This window comes from Labeo rohita, chromosome 3 (assembly GCF_022985175.1).
Source record: "Labeo rohita strain BAU-BD-2019 chromosome 3, IGBB_LRoh.1.0, whole genome shotgun sequence".
NCBI lineage: Eukaryota > Metazoa > Chordata > Actinopteri > Cypriniformes > Cyprinidae > Labeo > Labeo rohita.
This window is the reverse complement of record NC_066871.1, coordinates 47,762,536-47,781,315: the sequence shown is the minus strand read 5'-3', so window position 1 is coordinate 47,781,315 and position 18,780 is coordinate 47,762,536. Positions and strand designations below refer to the sequence as shown.

At 35.7% G+C, this 18,780-nt stretch overlaps 2 protein-coding genes across 3 annotated transcripts; both read left to right on the top strand.

Moving 5' to 3' along the window:
• The first annotated feature begins 2,351 nt into the window (after positions 1-2,351).
• LOC127161564 (zinc-binding protein A33) lies at positions 2,352-7,658 on the top strand. The gene is made up of 3 exons (XM_051104311.1): positions 2,352-2,391; positions 4,788-5,214; positions 7,085-7,658. The coding sequence occupies exons 1-3, from the start codon at positions 2,384-2,386 to the stop codon at positions 7,091-7,093; spliced, it is 444 nt and encodes a 147-aa protein (XP_050960268.1). The 5' UTR covers positions 2,352-2,383; the 3' UTR covers positions 7,094-7,658.
• A 1,825-nt stretch (positions 7,659-9,483) lies between these two features.
• LOC127161162 (GTPase IMAP family member 8) lies at positions 9,484-18,399 on the top strand. 2 transcript variants are annotated; one of them, XM_051103811.1, is made up of 5 exons: positions 9,484-9,531; positions 12,454-12,519; positions 12,604-13,215; positions 13,305-13,892; positions 16,685-18,399. In XM_051103811.1, the coding sequence occupies exons 2-5, from the start codon at positions 12,462-12,464 to the stop codon at positions 17,734-17,736; spliced, it is 2,310 nt and encodes a 769-aa protein (XP_050959768.1). In that variant the 5' UTR covers positions 9,484-9,531; positions 12,454-12,461; the 3' UTR covers positions 17,737-18,399. The 2 variants fall into 2 exon arrangements, with proteins under 2 accessions (XP_050959768.1, XP_050959774.1); XM_051103817.1 differs by lacking the exon at positions 12,454-12,519 and having other exon boundaries at positions 9,510-9,531.
• Positions 18,400-18,780: the final 381 nt, after the last annotated feature.

Here is an 18,780-nt window from a genome sequence, read left to right as displayed (position 1 = left end):
GTCACTCAAAGACACTATTGGTAGCTTCAGCCAATTGTTATTGACTTACATTTCAAAATAAATCTTTATAAATGAATCAATGTTTGTAGTTTATCTAAAATAAAATAAAATATGCTGTATAAACAGGGCTCTCAAGTTTCACGCATTCACAGTGAGACGCAACCAGTCCACGCGCTCTCACGCCACACCTTGTATTTTTCACGCTGAGAAGTAAGGGATAACTTGTCCCGCTATATAATGTTAATGGACGAGGCACAGGCTTGCAGGGGAAGTTCACAGCTGTTCTGGCAGTTAAATGCCACATACTAGCAAATAGAAGAAATTCGAATTTCTTCACTACGTCACTCGGCAACATAGACACGCGCACACGGGTCCAGGCAAGCGGTGGAATCGCAGAGGAGCCCTGCTAACACACGACGTAACAGTTATGTAATGGATTGGTAATTTCATGATTTATCAATTGACAACGTCACTGCGACGTTGCATGCCCGTAATAATATTAGCATCAAACTACTCACTCACAACGTCCTCAGTACGTCATCCTAACGTCGAAATATTATCTAGTACGTCCCAGATACGTATACTCTATTGGTAATATATTGGTAACTTCATGACTTACTGACCACGTAACTGCAACGTTGCATGCACATAATTTCATGACCATCATTTACACGTTCTTCATATGCTCTGATTACCAGAATCTGCTATTTTAAGAGTATAGTTAAACGTCAAACACAAAATTGACAGTTCCCTTAATATAATTGTTTTATATATTAAAACACATATTAAATATTTTAGAATGTTATTTAAATCCATAAAACATATGTCAAAACTATTTATTTTTATTTATTTTTTACTTCAATAAAATGTTAGCATAAATTGTGTTAAATAAATGTTTGTTTCGGTAAATTTTGTCATAAACCCGATTTTCTGCTCAGATCACTTTCTGCTGCTCCGGAAAGGAACTTCATAAGAGTTTAATACTTTTACAAATGAGCAGAGAGAGACCATTTAATGGCTGATAGGATCCACAAAGACCACGAGCACATCTTCTGCTCTCAGCAAATCACTTTCAACAGTTTGGCCAAGTTTTTTTAGTATTCATATGCTAAAAATGCAATATCAATGCATATGCGATTATGAAACCGTGCCAAAAAAATAAAAAGAAAAAGAAAGAAAAAAGAAAAAAGAAAAAAAAAAAAAGAAAAAGAAAGAAAGAAAGAAACATTTAAGTTGTTTCTTTACTGCAACAAATGGATTTAAACAAGAATTGTCTATAATAAATCTGGGCTAAGATTATTGTAATAAAAATCATTTCTCAGTTCATCTTTTCCCACATACTTTGCTCTGTTTTTCTGTCAACAATTTTCAGGCCAACAATTTGCGAGCCTGATGGGAGGGAGAACAAGAAGGAAGAAAGTTAATCTGAGACCAGTCAAAATAAATTCACACATACAGAAAGTAAAAGATGAGTGTTAAATTATTATTATAGTGTGATGGAAATTGCTATATTTTTCTTCATTTTCAAATGACTGTTTATTCTCTGTTCTATTTGCACAGGTGTTAGTGTTTTTTCTGTGTATGTGGCTAAATCATCTGTCTGCATTCCTCTAACGGGGGATGGCTGTGACTGGTTAGAACTAATCTGAAAAGATACTGTTCAAGGTCGAGATCCTTGAACAGCCTTTATCAGTAGAAGAGACTGTTCTGAATTGCCTTCTGTCTTTCTCACAACAGAGCGTCTGTGTTTTTCACTCTCGGTCTCACATTTAAAAACAGATTTAGAATTTTTCCACGACAGTGGTAGCCTAATTATATATGGGTTTTCTTTTTTAAAGCTCTGTTGTTGTCGATCATTAAATTGTTATGCTGCCTCAGGAGTCTGACTGAAATCACTTTCAGGAGGAACCGTGAACAGAGTCTTTGAGACGAAGCTGCAGCAAGTCTTCTGAGGAGAGGTGAGCAATTCTCAATTCTCAAGTCATATTTAAACAATTGTAAAATACACTTCACACAGCTAATTTGTGTAACAATAGGTCGTTTCTGCAATCCCTTGCAAAAAAAGAAGTTTATTCCAGTGTGCTTTTAGTATACTTCTTTTAAACTAAAAATAGGGAAGTATACTTTCAGTCTACTTTTTATGTACTTCTCAGAAATCTGCTTTATGTACTTCATAGAAATATACCTGAAATGACAATTAAGTACACTTTACTTATACTTAGAAAAAGTCTAAATATATTAGATACAGCAATATTGTTCTCCAAGAATCTGTGTTTTCATTGTTATACGGTAGGGGGCGCTATTACACATCTTCTGTACAGAGTTTCGAAAACACTAGCGAAGAAGAAGCATCAAAACTGTAACATGGAATAAAATGTGACCCATGAAGAGGTAATAATGACTGTCAATCTTTGAGGTGTTGATTGACTCATCTACGTTTTGATCATCACTCTGAATCCAAATCAAAATCTTTTTTTCAGCTTTGTGTTCACAATGTTATTTATTCATGTATTTAATTATTATTATTGTTATTTATGAAACTTATCCTTATTTAAGTGCTCATAAAAAAAATAATGCATGAAGCTAGAATAAAATGTTTTCGTTTATAAGCAGATACCCTGTTCTTTCTTTTGATGTTTTGTATGTTCAGATATTTATATAACAAAATCTAAACAAATTAATACCTAATAGGGATATAGTAATTTACTTAAAGTATGATGTAAAGTTCACTTAAAGAAAACTTATGAGTATACTTGCAGTATAAATTAAATTATTTTACATTATTTTCGTGTTATTATATAATCAAATACAGGTCCTTTTCAAAAAATTAGCATATTGTGATAAAGTTCATTATTTTCTGTAATGTACTGATAAACATTAGACTTTCATATATGTTAGATTCATTACACACAGCTGAAGTAGTTCAAGCCTTTTTATTGTTTTAATATTGATGATTTTGGCATACAGCTCATGAAAACCCAAAATTCCTATCTCAAAAAATTAGCATATTTAATCCGACCAATAAAAGAAAAGTGTTTTTAATACAAAAAAAAGTTAACCTTCAAATAATTATGTTCAGTTATGCACTCAATACTTGGTCGGGAATCCTTTTGCAGAAATGACTGCTTCAATGCGGCGTGGCATGGAGGCAATCAGCCTGTGGCACTGCTGAGGTGTTATGGAGGCCCAGGATGCTTCGATAGCGGCCTTAAGCTCATCCAGAGTGTTGGGTCTTGCGTTTCTCAACTTTCTCTTCACAATATCCCACAGATTCTCTATGGGGTTCAGGTCAGGAGAGTTGGCAGGCCAATTGAGCACAGTAATACCATGGTCAGTAAACCATTTACCAGTGGTTTTGGCACTGTGAGCAGGTGCCAGGTCGTGCTGAAAAATGAAATCTTCATCTCCATAAAGCTTTTCAGCAGATGGAAGCATGAAGTGCTCCAAAATCTCCTGATAGCTAGCTGCATTGACCCTGCCCTTGAGAAAACACAGTGGACCAACACCAGCAGCTGACATGGCACCCCAGACCATCACTGACTGTGGGTACTTGACACTGGACTTCAGGCATTTTGGCATTTCCCTCTCCCCAGTCTTCCTCCAGACTCTGGCACCTTGATTTCCAAATGACATGCAAAATTTGCTTTCATCCAAAAAAAGTACTTTGGACCACTGAGCAACAGTCCAGTGCTGCTTTTCTGTAGCCCAGGTCAGGCGCAGTTTCTGGTTCAAAAGTGGCTTGACCTGGGGAATGCGGCACCTGTAGCCCATTTCCTGCACACGCCTGTACACGGTGGCTCTGGATGTTTCTACTCCAGACTCAGTCCACTGCTTCCGCAGGTCCCCCAATGTCTGGAATCGGTCCTTCTCCACAATCTTCCTCAGGGTCCGGTCACCTCTTCTCGTTGTGCAGCGTTTTCTGCCACACTTTTTCCTTCCCACAGACTTCCCACTGAGGTGCCTTGATACAGCACTCTGGGAACAGCCTATTCGTTCAGAAATTTCTTTCTGTGTCTTACCCTCTTGCTTGAGGGTGTCAATGATGGCCTTCTGGACAGCAGTCAGGTCGGCAGTCTTACCCATGATTGCGGTTTTGAGTAATGAACCAGGCTGGGAGTTTTTAAAAGCCTCAGGAATCTTTTGCAGGTGTTTAGAGTTAATTAGTTGATTCAGATGATTAGGTTAATAGCTCGTTTAGAGAACCTTTTCATGATATGCTAATTTTTTGAATTTTGGGTTTTCATGAGCTGTATGCCAAAATCATCAATATTAAAACAATAAAAAGGCTTGAACTACTTCAGTTGTGTGTAATGAATCTAAAATATATGAAAGTCTAATGTTTATCAGTACATTACAGAAAATAATGAACTTTATCACAATATGCTAATTTTTTGAAAAGGACCTGTATATGCAGGCTTGGTGAGCAGAAGAGAATTCTTTAAAAAAAAACATTAAAAATCTTACTGTTAAAAAACGTTTGACTGGTAGCATATAGTGAGGTTAAAAATATCATTGCCATATAAGCCATTATGAATGACTATTTTTGCATGACAATGTGAAATGTTAGCTGTACCAAAATGAACAGAAAAACCTTCATCATGGGCCGTTTGTCATGATTTTACACTGTATCCAGTGCTGATGTGTTACTGTTTCATGAAGTTGTACAGTGTCGTACTGAAGGCAAACTCTCTTTAGTTTGTTCAGATGATGAGGTTTTATAGCACTATATATTTTAACGTTTTAAAGCAAGTCCAAGTCTTACATGTACCTTATTTGTTTCTGAACAGACAGCAGATTGCTGGAGCTCAAACAGTGAAAATGGCTTTGCTATCTGAAGATGATTTTTCTTGTCCCGTGTGTCGTGACATCTTCAAGGATCCTGTTGTTTTATCATGTAGTCACAGTGCCTGTAATGAGTGTCTTCAACAGTTCTGGAGAATCAAGGAAACTCAGGAGTGTCCTGTCTGCAGGAGTAGGTCCTCAGAACATCGCCCTACATGTAATCTTGTGTTAAAAAACTTGTGTGAGTCGTTCCTGAAGCAAAGAAAGGAGAGGCGTTTATCAGGATCTGAGGAGATCTGCAGTTTACACAGTGAAGAACTCAAACTCTTCTGTCTGGAGGACAAACAGCTGCTGTGTTTAGTGTGTAGAGATTCAGAACAACACGACAATCACAAATTCAGACCCATCAGTGAAGCTGTTTCATCATATAAGGCAAGACAAATTATTATATATTTTTTTAACTTCTTGCTGTTGAAAAGTCCTATTTAAGTGTTGATTTGATTGAACGGGACTGCAGTGATCTGAACCCCATTATAAATACAGTTTCACAGATTTGGGAAGTAGTAACTATGGGGGCAAACACGTGTTGTTTCAAAACTAAAATTGGCATTTACAAATTGCTTTGTGTTCACTCAGGTTGCCTTTGTTTTATGGCAAGTTTTGTTTTGTTTTTTTTTTTCTTCTGAATGAATAAATTTAGCATGAGATGTGCACAACCCCCCATCCCACCCAAAATAAAAAATAAGAATGAGGACAAATACTTTTGCACTGCATTATATGGTCATATTACTGTATCATATTCTTCTCTTCTTCTTCTCTCTCTTTTTTTTTACTGTAATCTGGTGTTTAATGCAGTGTTCGAATTGGGGCTGGGGGGACCTGGACCTCCCATAAGAATTAAGGGACCCCCCATAACACCCAAAAAATATATACTTGGGGGTCCCCTGGTTTTTCAGTAAAAATATAATACTTAAAACATAAAAATATTGAAAATGAAATGAAAAGATTCAATGGCTGTATTAAATTTAGACCTGCTCACGTCAAATTGTATTTTATTTTTAAGCGTTTTTACAGCGTTGCTCATTATAACCAATCAGTTTAGAGTTTAGAATGCAGTGGCCAATCAGAGGCGTTCAGAACAGTCATTGCTGAAACCTGGAGTTTTGTTCAGATTGAACTCGCGAATTCCCTCATTATAAGCAACATCATCACTGTTTCATTGATTATAGAGGAGTTATGAGAGCTTAAACACTCGCTAGACTGACTGTGCTCATTTAGAGTGTGTTCTTTCACTGCGTGATTCAGTCTAATAAAATGCATTTTTCCAAAATTCAGGACATGGGGGCAGAAAATATATATTTATATCATTTCATATAGTTAATCAATATCACACGAAAAGTGCCTTTTTTTTTTTTTGCAAAAATCAAAAATGTGATACTGATTTTATACAACAAGTTCACTAGTTAATATTAAGAGAGTTACGTTTTAGACACCCTAATGCCTATTTTTGCTTTATTTCGCTTTATTTCGCCAACAAAAATCATTCCAAACACAGCCACTGCAGTGTTTTTTGCGTCTCTAAACAACAACACGGTGTTTTGTTCCTGAATGAATCAACAGTTTTAATGATTCGGTTCAATCACAATGACTCACTTTTTAACTGTGACTTACTGACACTTACTGGCGGTTGTAATTCCACATTTAAAGTACCTTTTCATTTTAAATAATTTTAAATATCAGCATTCAACGTTTTAGGATTAAAATATTAAAACAGTTTTGTAAGTGCAGGTTAAATGCATTCATGTCCTGCATTAAACAGTGGGTAAATACATGTAAATGCCAATTCAGATGCAGCATTTGTGTTTGCTCTATATTGAAAAGATTAATTTAGTTGATAATGATTTTATTTGTGTGATAACAACCTAAAATGTCTTATTATTCTAAGTGACTTTATTGATTAAATATAAGAATTTGACCCAAAAGATAATAAAAGATAATGCACACTTCATCATTATGTGTGAAGAACCAGTGTAGATATACCAAAATATGTATATCTATACATAATTGTATTTTAGTTTTAGTTTTATTCATTTTAATACATTTTAATACTTCAGGTGAATTGATTTTATTTTGGATAATTGCTTTTTTTTCTAAGTTCTGTACAAGGGAAAGATTTTACATTAAAACAGTTTCTCACTATAATTTAGTATAATTGACCATGTAAATTAATTAAATATCTTTTCAGTAACACACAAAGAAAGACTGACAGTGATGAAAGCATCTGTTGATTGTGTCTCATCAGCTCCTGTGATTCTGGATCCAAACACTGCAAGTCCATATCTCACCGTGTCTAATGATCTGACCAGTGTGAGATACAGCTGCTATCGATATGTTCCTGATAATCCGGAGAGATTTGACATGTGCCTCTGTGTTCTGGGTTCAGAGGGTTTTAACTCAGGAACACACTGCTGGGATGTGGAGGTTAAAGAGAGTATATACTGGAGTCTTGGAGTAACTACAGCATCAAACCAGAGGAAGGAGTTTGATCCCTTTAAGGATTGTGTCTGGGGTGTGGAGTATGATGATGAAGATGAACTGTCCGAATCATTTGGTTTTCTTGTTAAACAGAAGCTTGATCGTGTGAGAGTGAATCTGGACTATGACAGAGGAACGGTGTCATTCTCTGATCCTGTAACTAACTCACATCTACACACATTCACAACCACCTTCACTCACACACTCTTTCCATACTTCTGGTGTTATAATGATTATTCTTCCTCTCTTAGGATCTTAGCAATCAATAGTCAGTAATAATTTCTCCTGTAGATCTGGATCTTCCTGCTTTCATCTTTCATCATATTTCAATATTTAATCCAGATCACACAAGTAAGAGACTGTTGATCTGAATATCAGGCTCTCATATTTCTTTAATACAACAGGTCAATAAACAAGAAGTGCTTTTTTTATTTCATTTAAGTTAAATTTTATTTGTCTAATTTACAAAATTAGACCAATTATAGATTTATTTAAACTTAAATTTATTTTCTGATAAAATTCTAAAGTAATATTTTGTTGTCTCTACACTGTAAAAAAAAAAATAATAATTTGTTACCGAGCTGCCTTAACATTTTAAGTTCAGTCAACCGATGAATGATTGAAATGCTCTGGTGTGAATCCTCTCATGCAGTTTTGTACAGGCCACTAAAGTAAAAGTCTTTTCACACTCAAAACACATGTACTTTCCCACACTAGCATGTATTTTCTGACATACTTTCAAATTTTGAAAAAAAAAGGTTACCACACAAATAGCATGAATGTGGCTTCTCATTAGAATGAGATCAGAACTGAATCCAATAAAAACTGATGTGTGCTGCTTCTCTCCAGTGTGGATGTCCATGTGTTTCCTAAAGTTTGCTGATTGTGTGAAACTCTTCTGAAACTGATCACAAGTGAATTTCTCTCTGAAATGAATTCTCATGTGATGCTCAAGACTTGTTTTGTACTCTTTCCACACTGAGTGCAGGTGAAATATTTCTTGGCTCTTCTTTTCTTTAAATCTTTCAGTTTGGTTTGAGAGAAGCTCAAAGGTTTTTCTTCAGTTTTGACATTTTTATTTCTTCTCAAGTTCACTTGATTTGTCATTCTTCTCTTTTTCTTTAATCAACTCTGAAATAAAAGTAAAAATAGTGAAGCGTGAACATAAAAGTGAGCCATAATTTAACAGTGCAGGCCTACATTTGAGAGCAGTGTCACTAAGTTCTACAGATGTGAATAGGTATTGCATTCTCTAGTGTAGTTATTTACCTGTAGATAATATTAATCTGTAGATCTGCTTTTCCACACAAAAATTATCCAGTTTAAATGTTATTAAATGTGTTATTTTATATAAAAAGTGTGTGTGTTTTGGATGCTTACTGTCAAATGTGTATTACCAAGAAACAAACAGTAACTGCACTTATTAAGGCAAAGCTGTAGTAATTTTATGACTAAATTATCTTTACTTTTGATACCCAACACACCAGCCCCCAGTGCTACCAAATTTGCTTCTGGTGCCACTCTACGCCTCACAAAAAAACAAAAAAACAAATAAATAAATAAATAAATAAATAAAGTATACTTGACATAGGAGTCGAAGTCAGTGTATTTCTGACAATGAAATTTCAAGGTAAACTATGTAAATGAATTGCTTTAATCATATTTCTAAAACACTGAACCATCTCATAGAATGGTATTACACAACACTGTAATCATTACATGTAATATTAAATTTTGTATAAACAGTTAATTATACTATGAATTAGGGAATAATATAAATAAAGAATATTATTTGTCAGGACTTATTTTTTCCACATGGTTCAATCATGCCATAAATGATATATTCATTTAACAGAAACAATGGGTTAAAAGAGTTCAGGGTTATGCAAAGTCATTTTCAGAGCGAAATTCCTGAATTTAGGCTAAGATGCAAGATAACAGACAGGAAAAATCAAACCTTGTTTTCAGTCTAAAAATATTTTTGCGTCTTTGTTCTAACTATTTTAATCTGTCACAGGTTTCTCTTAAGAGAATGAATTAATATCCATTAACATATTAGCACTCACAAATGAAAATAAATTTGCATTAACTATTAATTTTGTGAACTGTTGGTAGGCCTATCTATCATTGGGGAGGGGCACGTATCGACGTCAGTCAAACATTGACTTTCGGTTTTACATTTAGGCGTTGGTCATAAAGTGGCTCACAGTTAAGGTAAGATTTGCATCTCGCAAATTGGCCTACATATGGCTACTAGCATGTTAAAACTCTTAAACTTACCATATAAATCTAATTCTGCTTAATAAAAAGGTCATCTCACATATTAAACTGTGTTTCGGTAATTGAATGTACTTTATTAAAAATTGAGATTTCGAAACATGAAGCCGTGTTAGCCTATATACAAAATATTATCTGCTTGTTTTCTATTATCTAAGGATATAGCGTGTAGACAGTTTTAACTGTCTTTAAACGAACTTGATGAACTTGAAATGATCCCCCAGACGCGCTTTTTTTTTTTTTTTTTTTTTTTTACCGTAGTTTTGTAACGGCGTAGTTGTGCAGCCGTTACTAGAACGCTTTCTACAGTGAGAGGAAAAGGGTCATTACCTTAAATTGTTTGTTGGGATTTTGTATTTAACATTAAGCTCTGAGTTTTGTTGATCTATATGAGTCAAATTATTTTTTAAGCAAAGTTGGAGTGATTGCATTCAAGCCGGAATCGGCCCGTCTGTACACAACGCACCACTCAGCAAACAGGGGACGTCCCCCCGGACGTTGCAAGCGTCCATTTCGGTCTGCAGTACGTCCGCTTTATAACGTTCACTGTCGGACGTTTTGAGGACGTCCGGATTTGATCCGCTTTGTAAAGTTCGCTGATGGACGTTCTGAGGACGTTCACTTACGTCCGAGTTTGGTCCTCCTTTTGACGTTCGCTGGCGGACGTTCGGAGGACATTCTGGATTTTATGGACTTCATCATCAGACCACACCTTGCAACTCAGACAGATTTAATTAAATTAAAGACAAATAAACAAAAAAAAAAGCCCATATTGCATTTTAAAGGGAATTATTCCTTAAAACAAAATCCCTTTTTAACTGTGAAAATGACATTATGATAAAGACATTATCATTATTATTATTATTATTATTATTATTATTATTATAGTATAAACAGTATATCTGAATTCATTGCAAAATGAAGTTTGTTAATAACTTTAATTTCTGCAAAAGAAAAAGTAACTTCTATATAAAGATCATCAAATCACGAGTCTGTTTTCAGCATTTAAACATCAAAAACAAGATAGACTTCAATAATATAATTGAACATAGACTACAATTAGGCTCTATATGAAGAGTGATGAATGTAGCCAAGGAAAACATGAAGAATGGAAAAGAAAGTGGAAAATAACAGTTAAGACAAATAAATTAATTCTTACTTTTTAATATTTACATATCAAACTGTTAAGCTGACAAGAAAAGTTATTTAGGAAAATTAATTAATTAATTATTGCATTTAAGACTATACGCACAGCGCAAAAAAATAAAGTGTAAAGCCAATCAAATGAGCTCCTGGAGTGACATCACTTACGCTCATGTATCCATGGCAACGCTGAGCTGCTGAGTGAGAGTTAACGGTCTTACCGCTGATTTCCTCAGACGCGGCCTTGAGTTTTCGCTTTTGTCAGGTCGAAAAGGTATTTATACTTATTTATTTGTAGACATTAGCTACCGCAACCACTGTGTATCTCGTAATACTTCCATTTTATAAAAGGTTTACCTTTTAAAACGTTCGCTGAGGCTGTCTGTCGTGTACGGCTGCTGGCTGTCAAAAGCAAACGTTAGCACGTAAAGCTGAAACGATTAAATGTATATAATATTAACAGATATTTGCCTTAATCTACCTTGAAGGGGGTGGTTTATTCCTTTTCTAGTACGATTGAGAGTGCATGTAAACACTCGATAGGATTGAAAACCAAAACTCAAAGGACTGTGCATGTGCTGACGCAGAAATAGCGTCACCAATAGGGTCTGGCTGCAGACATGCGCCTGCATTTTCAAGACCTGCACTCTCAGACGCCTGCACTTCCGGAAGTGATGTCACTTGAAGTATTTTTATTTTTATTATTATTTTTTTATTGTATTTTTATTTATTTATTATTTTTTAAATTGAATCTCTCAACATTTTACAACAGTAGGTGGTGAAGACAAGAAAAAATGAACTAAATTACAATGTCACTCGCAATCGCCACTTGCACTCTGTGCTATTGCGACGTCACTTGCAATCCACATAAATCGTGCGTGTTGCCAATGGAGACAAGATGCTGTGGTGGTTAAACGATTAAAACTAATTTAATAGTAAAACGTGCAGGGACCTGCAAGTCACCTGTAGGAGACAAAGACAAGACCTGCAAATCCGTGGCCACTGAACAGCAGAATATGAACACAATGCGCAAAGTCTCTGGCTAAGCGTTTTCCTCCTGTAGAAAACCATTAAGGCCATGATCATACCAAACACATTTTTGCAGTGAGCGGCGTAAAAACGTTTTGAATTGTTTTCTATTGGCAGTGAGCATTATGCGCGCTGTTTATGTGCCCCGGGCGCCTCGCGTTTTAACCGCCTGCTGCGCCTGGCGTTTTTGCCGGAGCGCTCTGAGCGCCTTAAGTTGAAAAAAAAACAAAGCATTTATTTATTTTTATTTATTGGTATAGGCCATGGCTAGATAGACATTTGAGAATACATTGCTTGCATTTGAGAATACAGTGCTTGTCTTACACGAGAAAATTTATTTGCGTGGTGCCCCCCTGGACGTGGTGCCCCTGGCCACCTGCCCAATTGCCCATATGGTTAATCCGCCTATGCTCACAATGTTTCATGAATGTCCCGCGAACATCCCCGGTACGTGCCGCGAACGGACTACACGAAGACGTCCAGGGGACCTTCGCAGATGCCATTCAGGGAACGTTCTGGCGACCTTTTTTTATTAGCTATGGCCATGTACTGGTCATTAATCTTTCATTTAAATTTGATACCCAGTCAAAACTTTTACTTTCATTTTAACTATCTAGATTATAATACACAAAGACAGCCCCAAATCACAAGATTTTAGTTGTTTTCATCTTATTTATTTATTTATAGATTCCAATATGGATCTGCCTATAAAGACTGAACAGTGTGAGTCTGATTCATCAGACAGCAGCATGGGTAACAAAACAACATGGTTGTGAAAAGACTTACATTACAGTGTGTTGATGTTTTTAAAAAATAATTATGTGTTTTCTGTTCTAGACAACATGTTTCCAAGCATGACCATTGTGTTATTTGGATACTCTTCATCAGTCCAGTATAGAAATGACAACATTCTACTTGGAGAAAAAAAGAATATCGAAAATGAAATATCCAGAATTGTTCCTTTAGAAAGGAAGATATCAGAATGTGACATCTCTGTGATTAACATGGTTGACCTACATAAGACTGAGCATGTGGATAATCTCCTTGGTCAACTAATGAATAAAAATGAAATCCACGCCTTTATCTTTGTTGTGCCACTGGGCCAGTTAACCAATGATGATAAGATGAGTCTCGATTGGCTTCAGAAAGTGTTTGGTGACAAAGTTCTTCAGTTTGTGATGATTCTCTTCACCTATGAAGGAGAAGAAGAGTGTAACACCGTAAAAGATGATCTGAGGAGAAACCCTGACCTGCAGCAGCTGCTAGATAAATGTAGAGGGAGATATCAGACCTGCAATAAAATGATGAACAACCAATCAGAAATGAGAGACCTGATGAAGAAGATTGAGCATCTGTTTAATGAGAATCAACAGCAGAGCTACACTGGAGAGATGTTTAAAACTGCATCAATAAGGAGGAAAGAGCTGGAAAACAGTGAACACAGATGTGGTAAGAATTCAGTTGATTTCTCTGATGTTTATTCTGAATGCTGTTACATGTTTCCTATATATGAAATATTTTTATGATGTGTTTTTTAGGCCACACATCTGAAACGGAACCAAGTGCACAATTAAACTTAATTTTACTGGGGAAACATCGAGCTGGGAAGAGTGCATCAGGAAATACAATACTGGGACAAAAAGCTTTCGTAAAGAAAAACTCCAAATCAGTCACTCGAGAAGTAGCTGTGAAACCTGGGACTGTTAATGGGTTTTCAGTCACTGTTTATGACACACCTGGATTCCATGACCCAAAGATGAGTACAGAAGAGATTCAGCAGATACTTGAAAAGGTAATTCAGAAATGTGAATCTGGTCTCTGTGTGTTTTTGCTGGTCATCAAAGCTGACAATTTCACTGAAGAAGAGAGGGAAACTGTGGAGAAGATTGAGAAGCTGCTGGGAGAAAAACGCTTGGAAAAAACTTGGATTCTCTTCACCAGGGGAGATGAACTACAAGAGGAAAACAAGACCATAATTGAATTCATCAACGAGACTGAAGCACTGAAGAAACTAATTCAGAAATATGATCAGAAATACCATGTGTTCAACAACAAGAAGAAAGGACGAAGTGACCAGGCTAGATTACTGCTGGTAAACATTCTCCAAAGGTTTTTAAGTGTAAAAGGTGAGTGTTTAAGTGTATGTATATATATATATATATATATATATAGAGAGAGAGAGAGAGAGAGAGAGAGAGAGAGAGATGTCTGCCTGCTATATTCACATTATTTGAATATAGACTACAACAGAGGTCTGCTATCCTATGTGAGCCAGACAGGCGCTAAGCAAAGAATGGTTTTAGGATGTGTTTTTTTTTGTTTGTTTTGTTTTGTTTTTGTTTTGTTTTGTTTTTTTTTTTTTTTTTTTGCCCAAACAATCAATCATTTTTTAGAACTTTTTTTTAACTTATGTTAAAAGTTTTAATTAGAAAAAAAGCTATATTTTACTACTGCATTTATCTGTTGAAATTCAAATTCAAATTTTTTTTTAAGGGGTTAACATAGGAAGCCTGAAATACAATTACCAGTTTCACTCTAAATTAGATTTAAAAAGTTTCATGTGTTTTCAAGTTTCACATACTAAAATTTCATATGCTATAAAATTTAGCCATATATACATATGATCTTTACCATCTCTAACGTCAAATCCCAGAATCCCAGCTATCTCCTGACTTTTTAAGACAAGTGAATGTCCTGTGAGCTCCTGTTTCATTACAAAGAAATTACCAACTGACTAGAGGGCTGCTTTGGGGCGGGTATCGCGTGGTATTAAGAATGAAGAATTAAGAAAACAGCCTTGTGCAGGGCTATACAACCAATACTCATTGTCCTTATGATTTTTGAAAGTGAACGATCTAACATGCAGTGATGACCTGATTCTTGGTGTCATATTAAAGGGCACCTATTATGCCCCTTTTTACACAATGTAATGAAACCTAAGTCTCAGGTGTTCCCAGAATGTGCCTGTGAAGTTTCATCTTAAAATACCCCATAGATCATTTATTATATCATTTTGAAAATGCCTATTTTGAGCAGCGTATGTGAGCAGAATGGAGCGGCAAATATTTCCCCTCTGCGCTCTGAGCATTTAATAACCACTCCACTCTCTTTTTTTGAGTTCACCGTTTTCCAATCCCACTCTACTTCTCACTCACTGATATCAGAAACACCGCTCCGCCTTCGCCCTGCATCTAAAGTTTTTGAGTATTTTTGAAATATCACAGTTCTGTTCATAATGCATATTAAACTAAATCAAGTGGCCTATTACACTAGTGTGCTTTTTCCTTTTTCCCCCCTAAAGAAATTGCATGTTTATATTAGATCTGTGTATTAAATGACAGCAGTGTAATATACGTAGCATAACTAATACTGCTGTTTGGGTCTATGCCAGGGGTCGGCAACCTTTCCGGCATGACGTGCCATTTTAAAGTTTTTTTTATTTTTTCTTTCTGGTTAACCACTGTGCCAATAACCAATGTATTTATACAGCACATTCAATTTTTTTTATTATATGATGATAAGATCGATAAGATTTTTCATAAATTGTTTTTTAATCTTTTCAAAAGTTTCTTATAGCAGATATACAATGTGACAGTACTGAATGCCAGTGTATGTGTGTGTGAAAAAGCCAATCCATTAAAACCGTTCAGTTTAATCTAGGGGTGTATAACAATTTGTGAATTCATACCGAATGGATCACGAGGTAAGTTCCAAATGGAAGTGACCATCCCTATGCCCTACTCCCTTTGAAGGGCAGAGCCCTTGGAGTGGAGACTTCGGAGTGAGCAGGGCACGTGCGTGCCATTGTTGCCAAAGGTTTCTATGTAAGTACTGGCACTTCTGATTAGGCTGGAATTTAGTTCGAAGTAAAAGTATTTGATGGACGTATACTATGTGTCAGGAGCACAAGGATGGCTTTTAGCTGGTTTTGCATCTGAACTCTTCATACATTTTGTGTTTTAAAAAGTGATTATGTATTAAAAAAAATAAAACAAAAAAAAAACACTTTTTAAAATATAAAATGTTTGTTTATTTGCAACAGTTATGCTAACAATAATGAATTAAAACAGACATCTGCTGATGGACATCATGCTGCGTTGTCAACTTCAACTGTCAAAATATTCTGATTAATTTCAGTAATTCTGAAAATGCAGCAGCTAAAAAGCTCTCACCAGTGTCAAAAACTAGTTGGCGCCGATAGCCTTGTAGTCAGTGCGCCGACATATAGTTGGCTACTATTGACAATTTTAAATCAAGGTTGCGGTCTTTTTTTCCCCTTGGTTTATTTCTCTGCCTTACTGTCCTGCCACATATAGAAAACAATGTGTGTGGATTTTAAAGACGCAGTGCGGCACAGCACTTCTTGTCTGGTATGTGACCACATTAAGGCTGGAATAGCCTCTTATTTCAAAGGTGGGGCCTGAGGGCCTAGGCTCAAGAGTCACGGTTCACTGCTGGTTTATGGAGTCCGCCACTGTTGCCGAAGCCTTGTCTATGCTGTTAATATATGACCCAAAACAATAAGATAAAAGCAGAAAATCACTCTCTGCTCTGGACTGATCAATTTCTTTAGCTGTAATAAGACAAAGTTTCTTGCTTGAATGCTACTTTTAAATGCTCTAGCATTAAGATAAAAATGACATTCTGTGATCGGCTTGCTTATGATTTACAAACAAAAAAGGAGCAGTTTTTATTATTATTATTATTATTATTATTATTATTATTATTATTATTATTGTGGTTGTTTGCACACACTGCCAATACACATTTGCATTCAAACACCATGTAAAAGTGAAGGGAAGTTGTTTTGATGATCTCTGTTTCATCAGGGCACTTATCATCAAGTTTGTCCTATAAACAATGTCCTGTACTTGCTTACAACTTTTTTTTCTCTCTATTTCTTTTTTTTAAATGTCAGATGGAGGGAGACTCAGACGAATTCCTGTCATCAGTCCAAATACTCATAATGAACCAGATGCTACTGTCTCCAGTCTCTTGTCCAGAAGGATTGTTCTTCTGGGTAAAAGTGGTGTTGGAAAAAGTGCAGCTGGAAACACAATACTGGGAGAGAAAGTGTTTAAATCTGTGATGAAAATGATTTCAGTAACCTCTGAATGTTCAGAGGGTCATGTCACTGTTTCAGACAAATATGTGTCTGTAGTTGATACTCCTGGATTCTTTGACACAAACATGAACTCCGAAGAGTTAATGAAAGAGATAGCAAGAAGTGTTTATTTATCCAGTCCTGGACCTCATGCTTTTCTCATTGTGTTTCCTGTGAATATGAGATTTACTGATCAGGAACAGCACATCGCTGACCTTATTGAAATATTGTTTGGTCAGGAGGTGTTAAAATACTCCATAGTTCTCTTCACTCATGGAGATCTGCTGAAAGAACAAAATATAGAGAAGCTCATTGAGGAGAACTGTCAGTTAAGACATCTAGTTGATCAGTGTGGAGGCAGATTTCACATTTTCAACAATGAAGATGAGAATTACAGAGAGCAGGTGGATGATCTCCTGCAGAAGATTGACACAATGATAAAGCAGAATGGAGGAGAACATTACAGTAATCAGATGTTTGAAGATGCACTGAGATTCAGACAAAAGGAAGAAAAGAGAAGACGGAGAGAGGAAGAGCAGAGAAAACAAAAGGAGAAACAAAGACAAGAGGAGACTGAGATAGTAACAAATAAGATGAAAGAGTTAGAAGTTCATAAGTACCCTGAATTTGAACAATTTTTAACCAGGTATCAGCCTAATTTCCGTATGTCAATTTTTTCCCTTGGTCGACATATGATTGCTGGTCAACTTATTGGTATGTTTATTGGTGGGGCACTTGGTGCAGCTTTTGGACTTATTGGAGGCCCTGCTGGTGCAGTTGTTGGTGCATATGTAGGTGTAGGTGCAGGGTCAATTGTTGGTACAGCTCTTGGTGCCGCTGTTGGTAAAGTTAGGCGTAATGTGTGACAAATCCTCATGACTTACATGTTTAGGGGACCAAAAACCCAGTTGTGGCAAATCTTCAGGAAAATACCTTTGAATATAAAATTTCACATGGTCTGGGGTTCTTTGTGAAATCCCTATTTGGAGCTGTTGCTATACTACATTAGTCCTTGATCAGTAAAATCACCTTGTTCAATAAATGATTCATTATCAGGGGTGACCAAGCTCGGTCCTAGAGGGCATGTGTCCTGCAGAGCTCCAACCCCAATTAGACACACGTGAACCAGCTAATCAAGCTTTCACAAGGCATACTAGAAACTTCCCAGCATGTGTGTTGAGGTAAGTTGGAGCTAAACTTTGCAGGACACGGACCTCCAGAACCAAGTTTGTGCACTCCTGCGTGTGTTTTTATCACATTTACTGGTCTGGCTTTACTGGTCATGTCTGTGATCAAGTAATCTTTTTTTTTTTTTTTTTTTGGTGTGTGTAAATTTGCAATATTGTTTTATTTTTCTTCTTTTTCATATTCATATTCATATTATACAATATGGGTTATTCTTTATGAATGTTATTATTATTATTATTATGAGTTATTCTTTATGATTCTTTTTATCTACTTATCATCATATTCATATCCCCGTCTCATGGTACTTATATACTCATTATTATTTACTTTTTTTTTTCACTTCACATTTTTCTGCTTTTTGAAATGTTGTTATTATTATTATTATTATTTTTTTTTTTTTTCAATTTAACATAATATTTCATTGATGTAATGTGTTTTTCTAAAATGTGTGATGTTTCTAAAATGTGTATGTTTTTTTTTTTTTCTTCTTTATTTGACATGTAAGAATGTATATTTTGTAATGCTTAAGTGATGTTTTTGAAGGATGTTAGAAACATATTCTCTGCAAAATATTTCTGTATGAAAGGATGTTTTGCTAAATTTGTTTTTGCCTTTTTTTTGGTACCAGGTGTTCTTTTTCCAAGAGCTAGTATTGGTATGAAGATATTTGAAAAATGCAAAGATCTGCTGTTTCTGCTCAAAAGGTGGAAAAGCACAGCCAC

Bases quoted from the DNA above. Each gene is read 5' to 3' on its own strand.
- LOC127161162 (XM_051103811.1), top strand. From the start codon at position 12,462: ATGGATCTGCCTATAAAGACTGAACAGTGTGAGTCTGATTCATCAGAC. The intron at 12,520-12,603 runs GTAACAAAACAA...TTTCTGTTCTAG, and splicing joins TTCATCAGACAGCAGCATGG to ACAACATGTTTCCAAGCATG. The intron at 13,893-16,684 runs GTGAGTGTTTAA...TTTAAATGTCAG, and splicing joins AAGGTTTTTAAGTGTAAAAG to ATGGAGGGAGACTCAGACGA.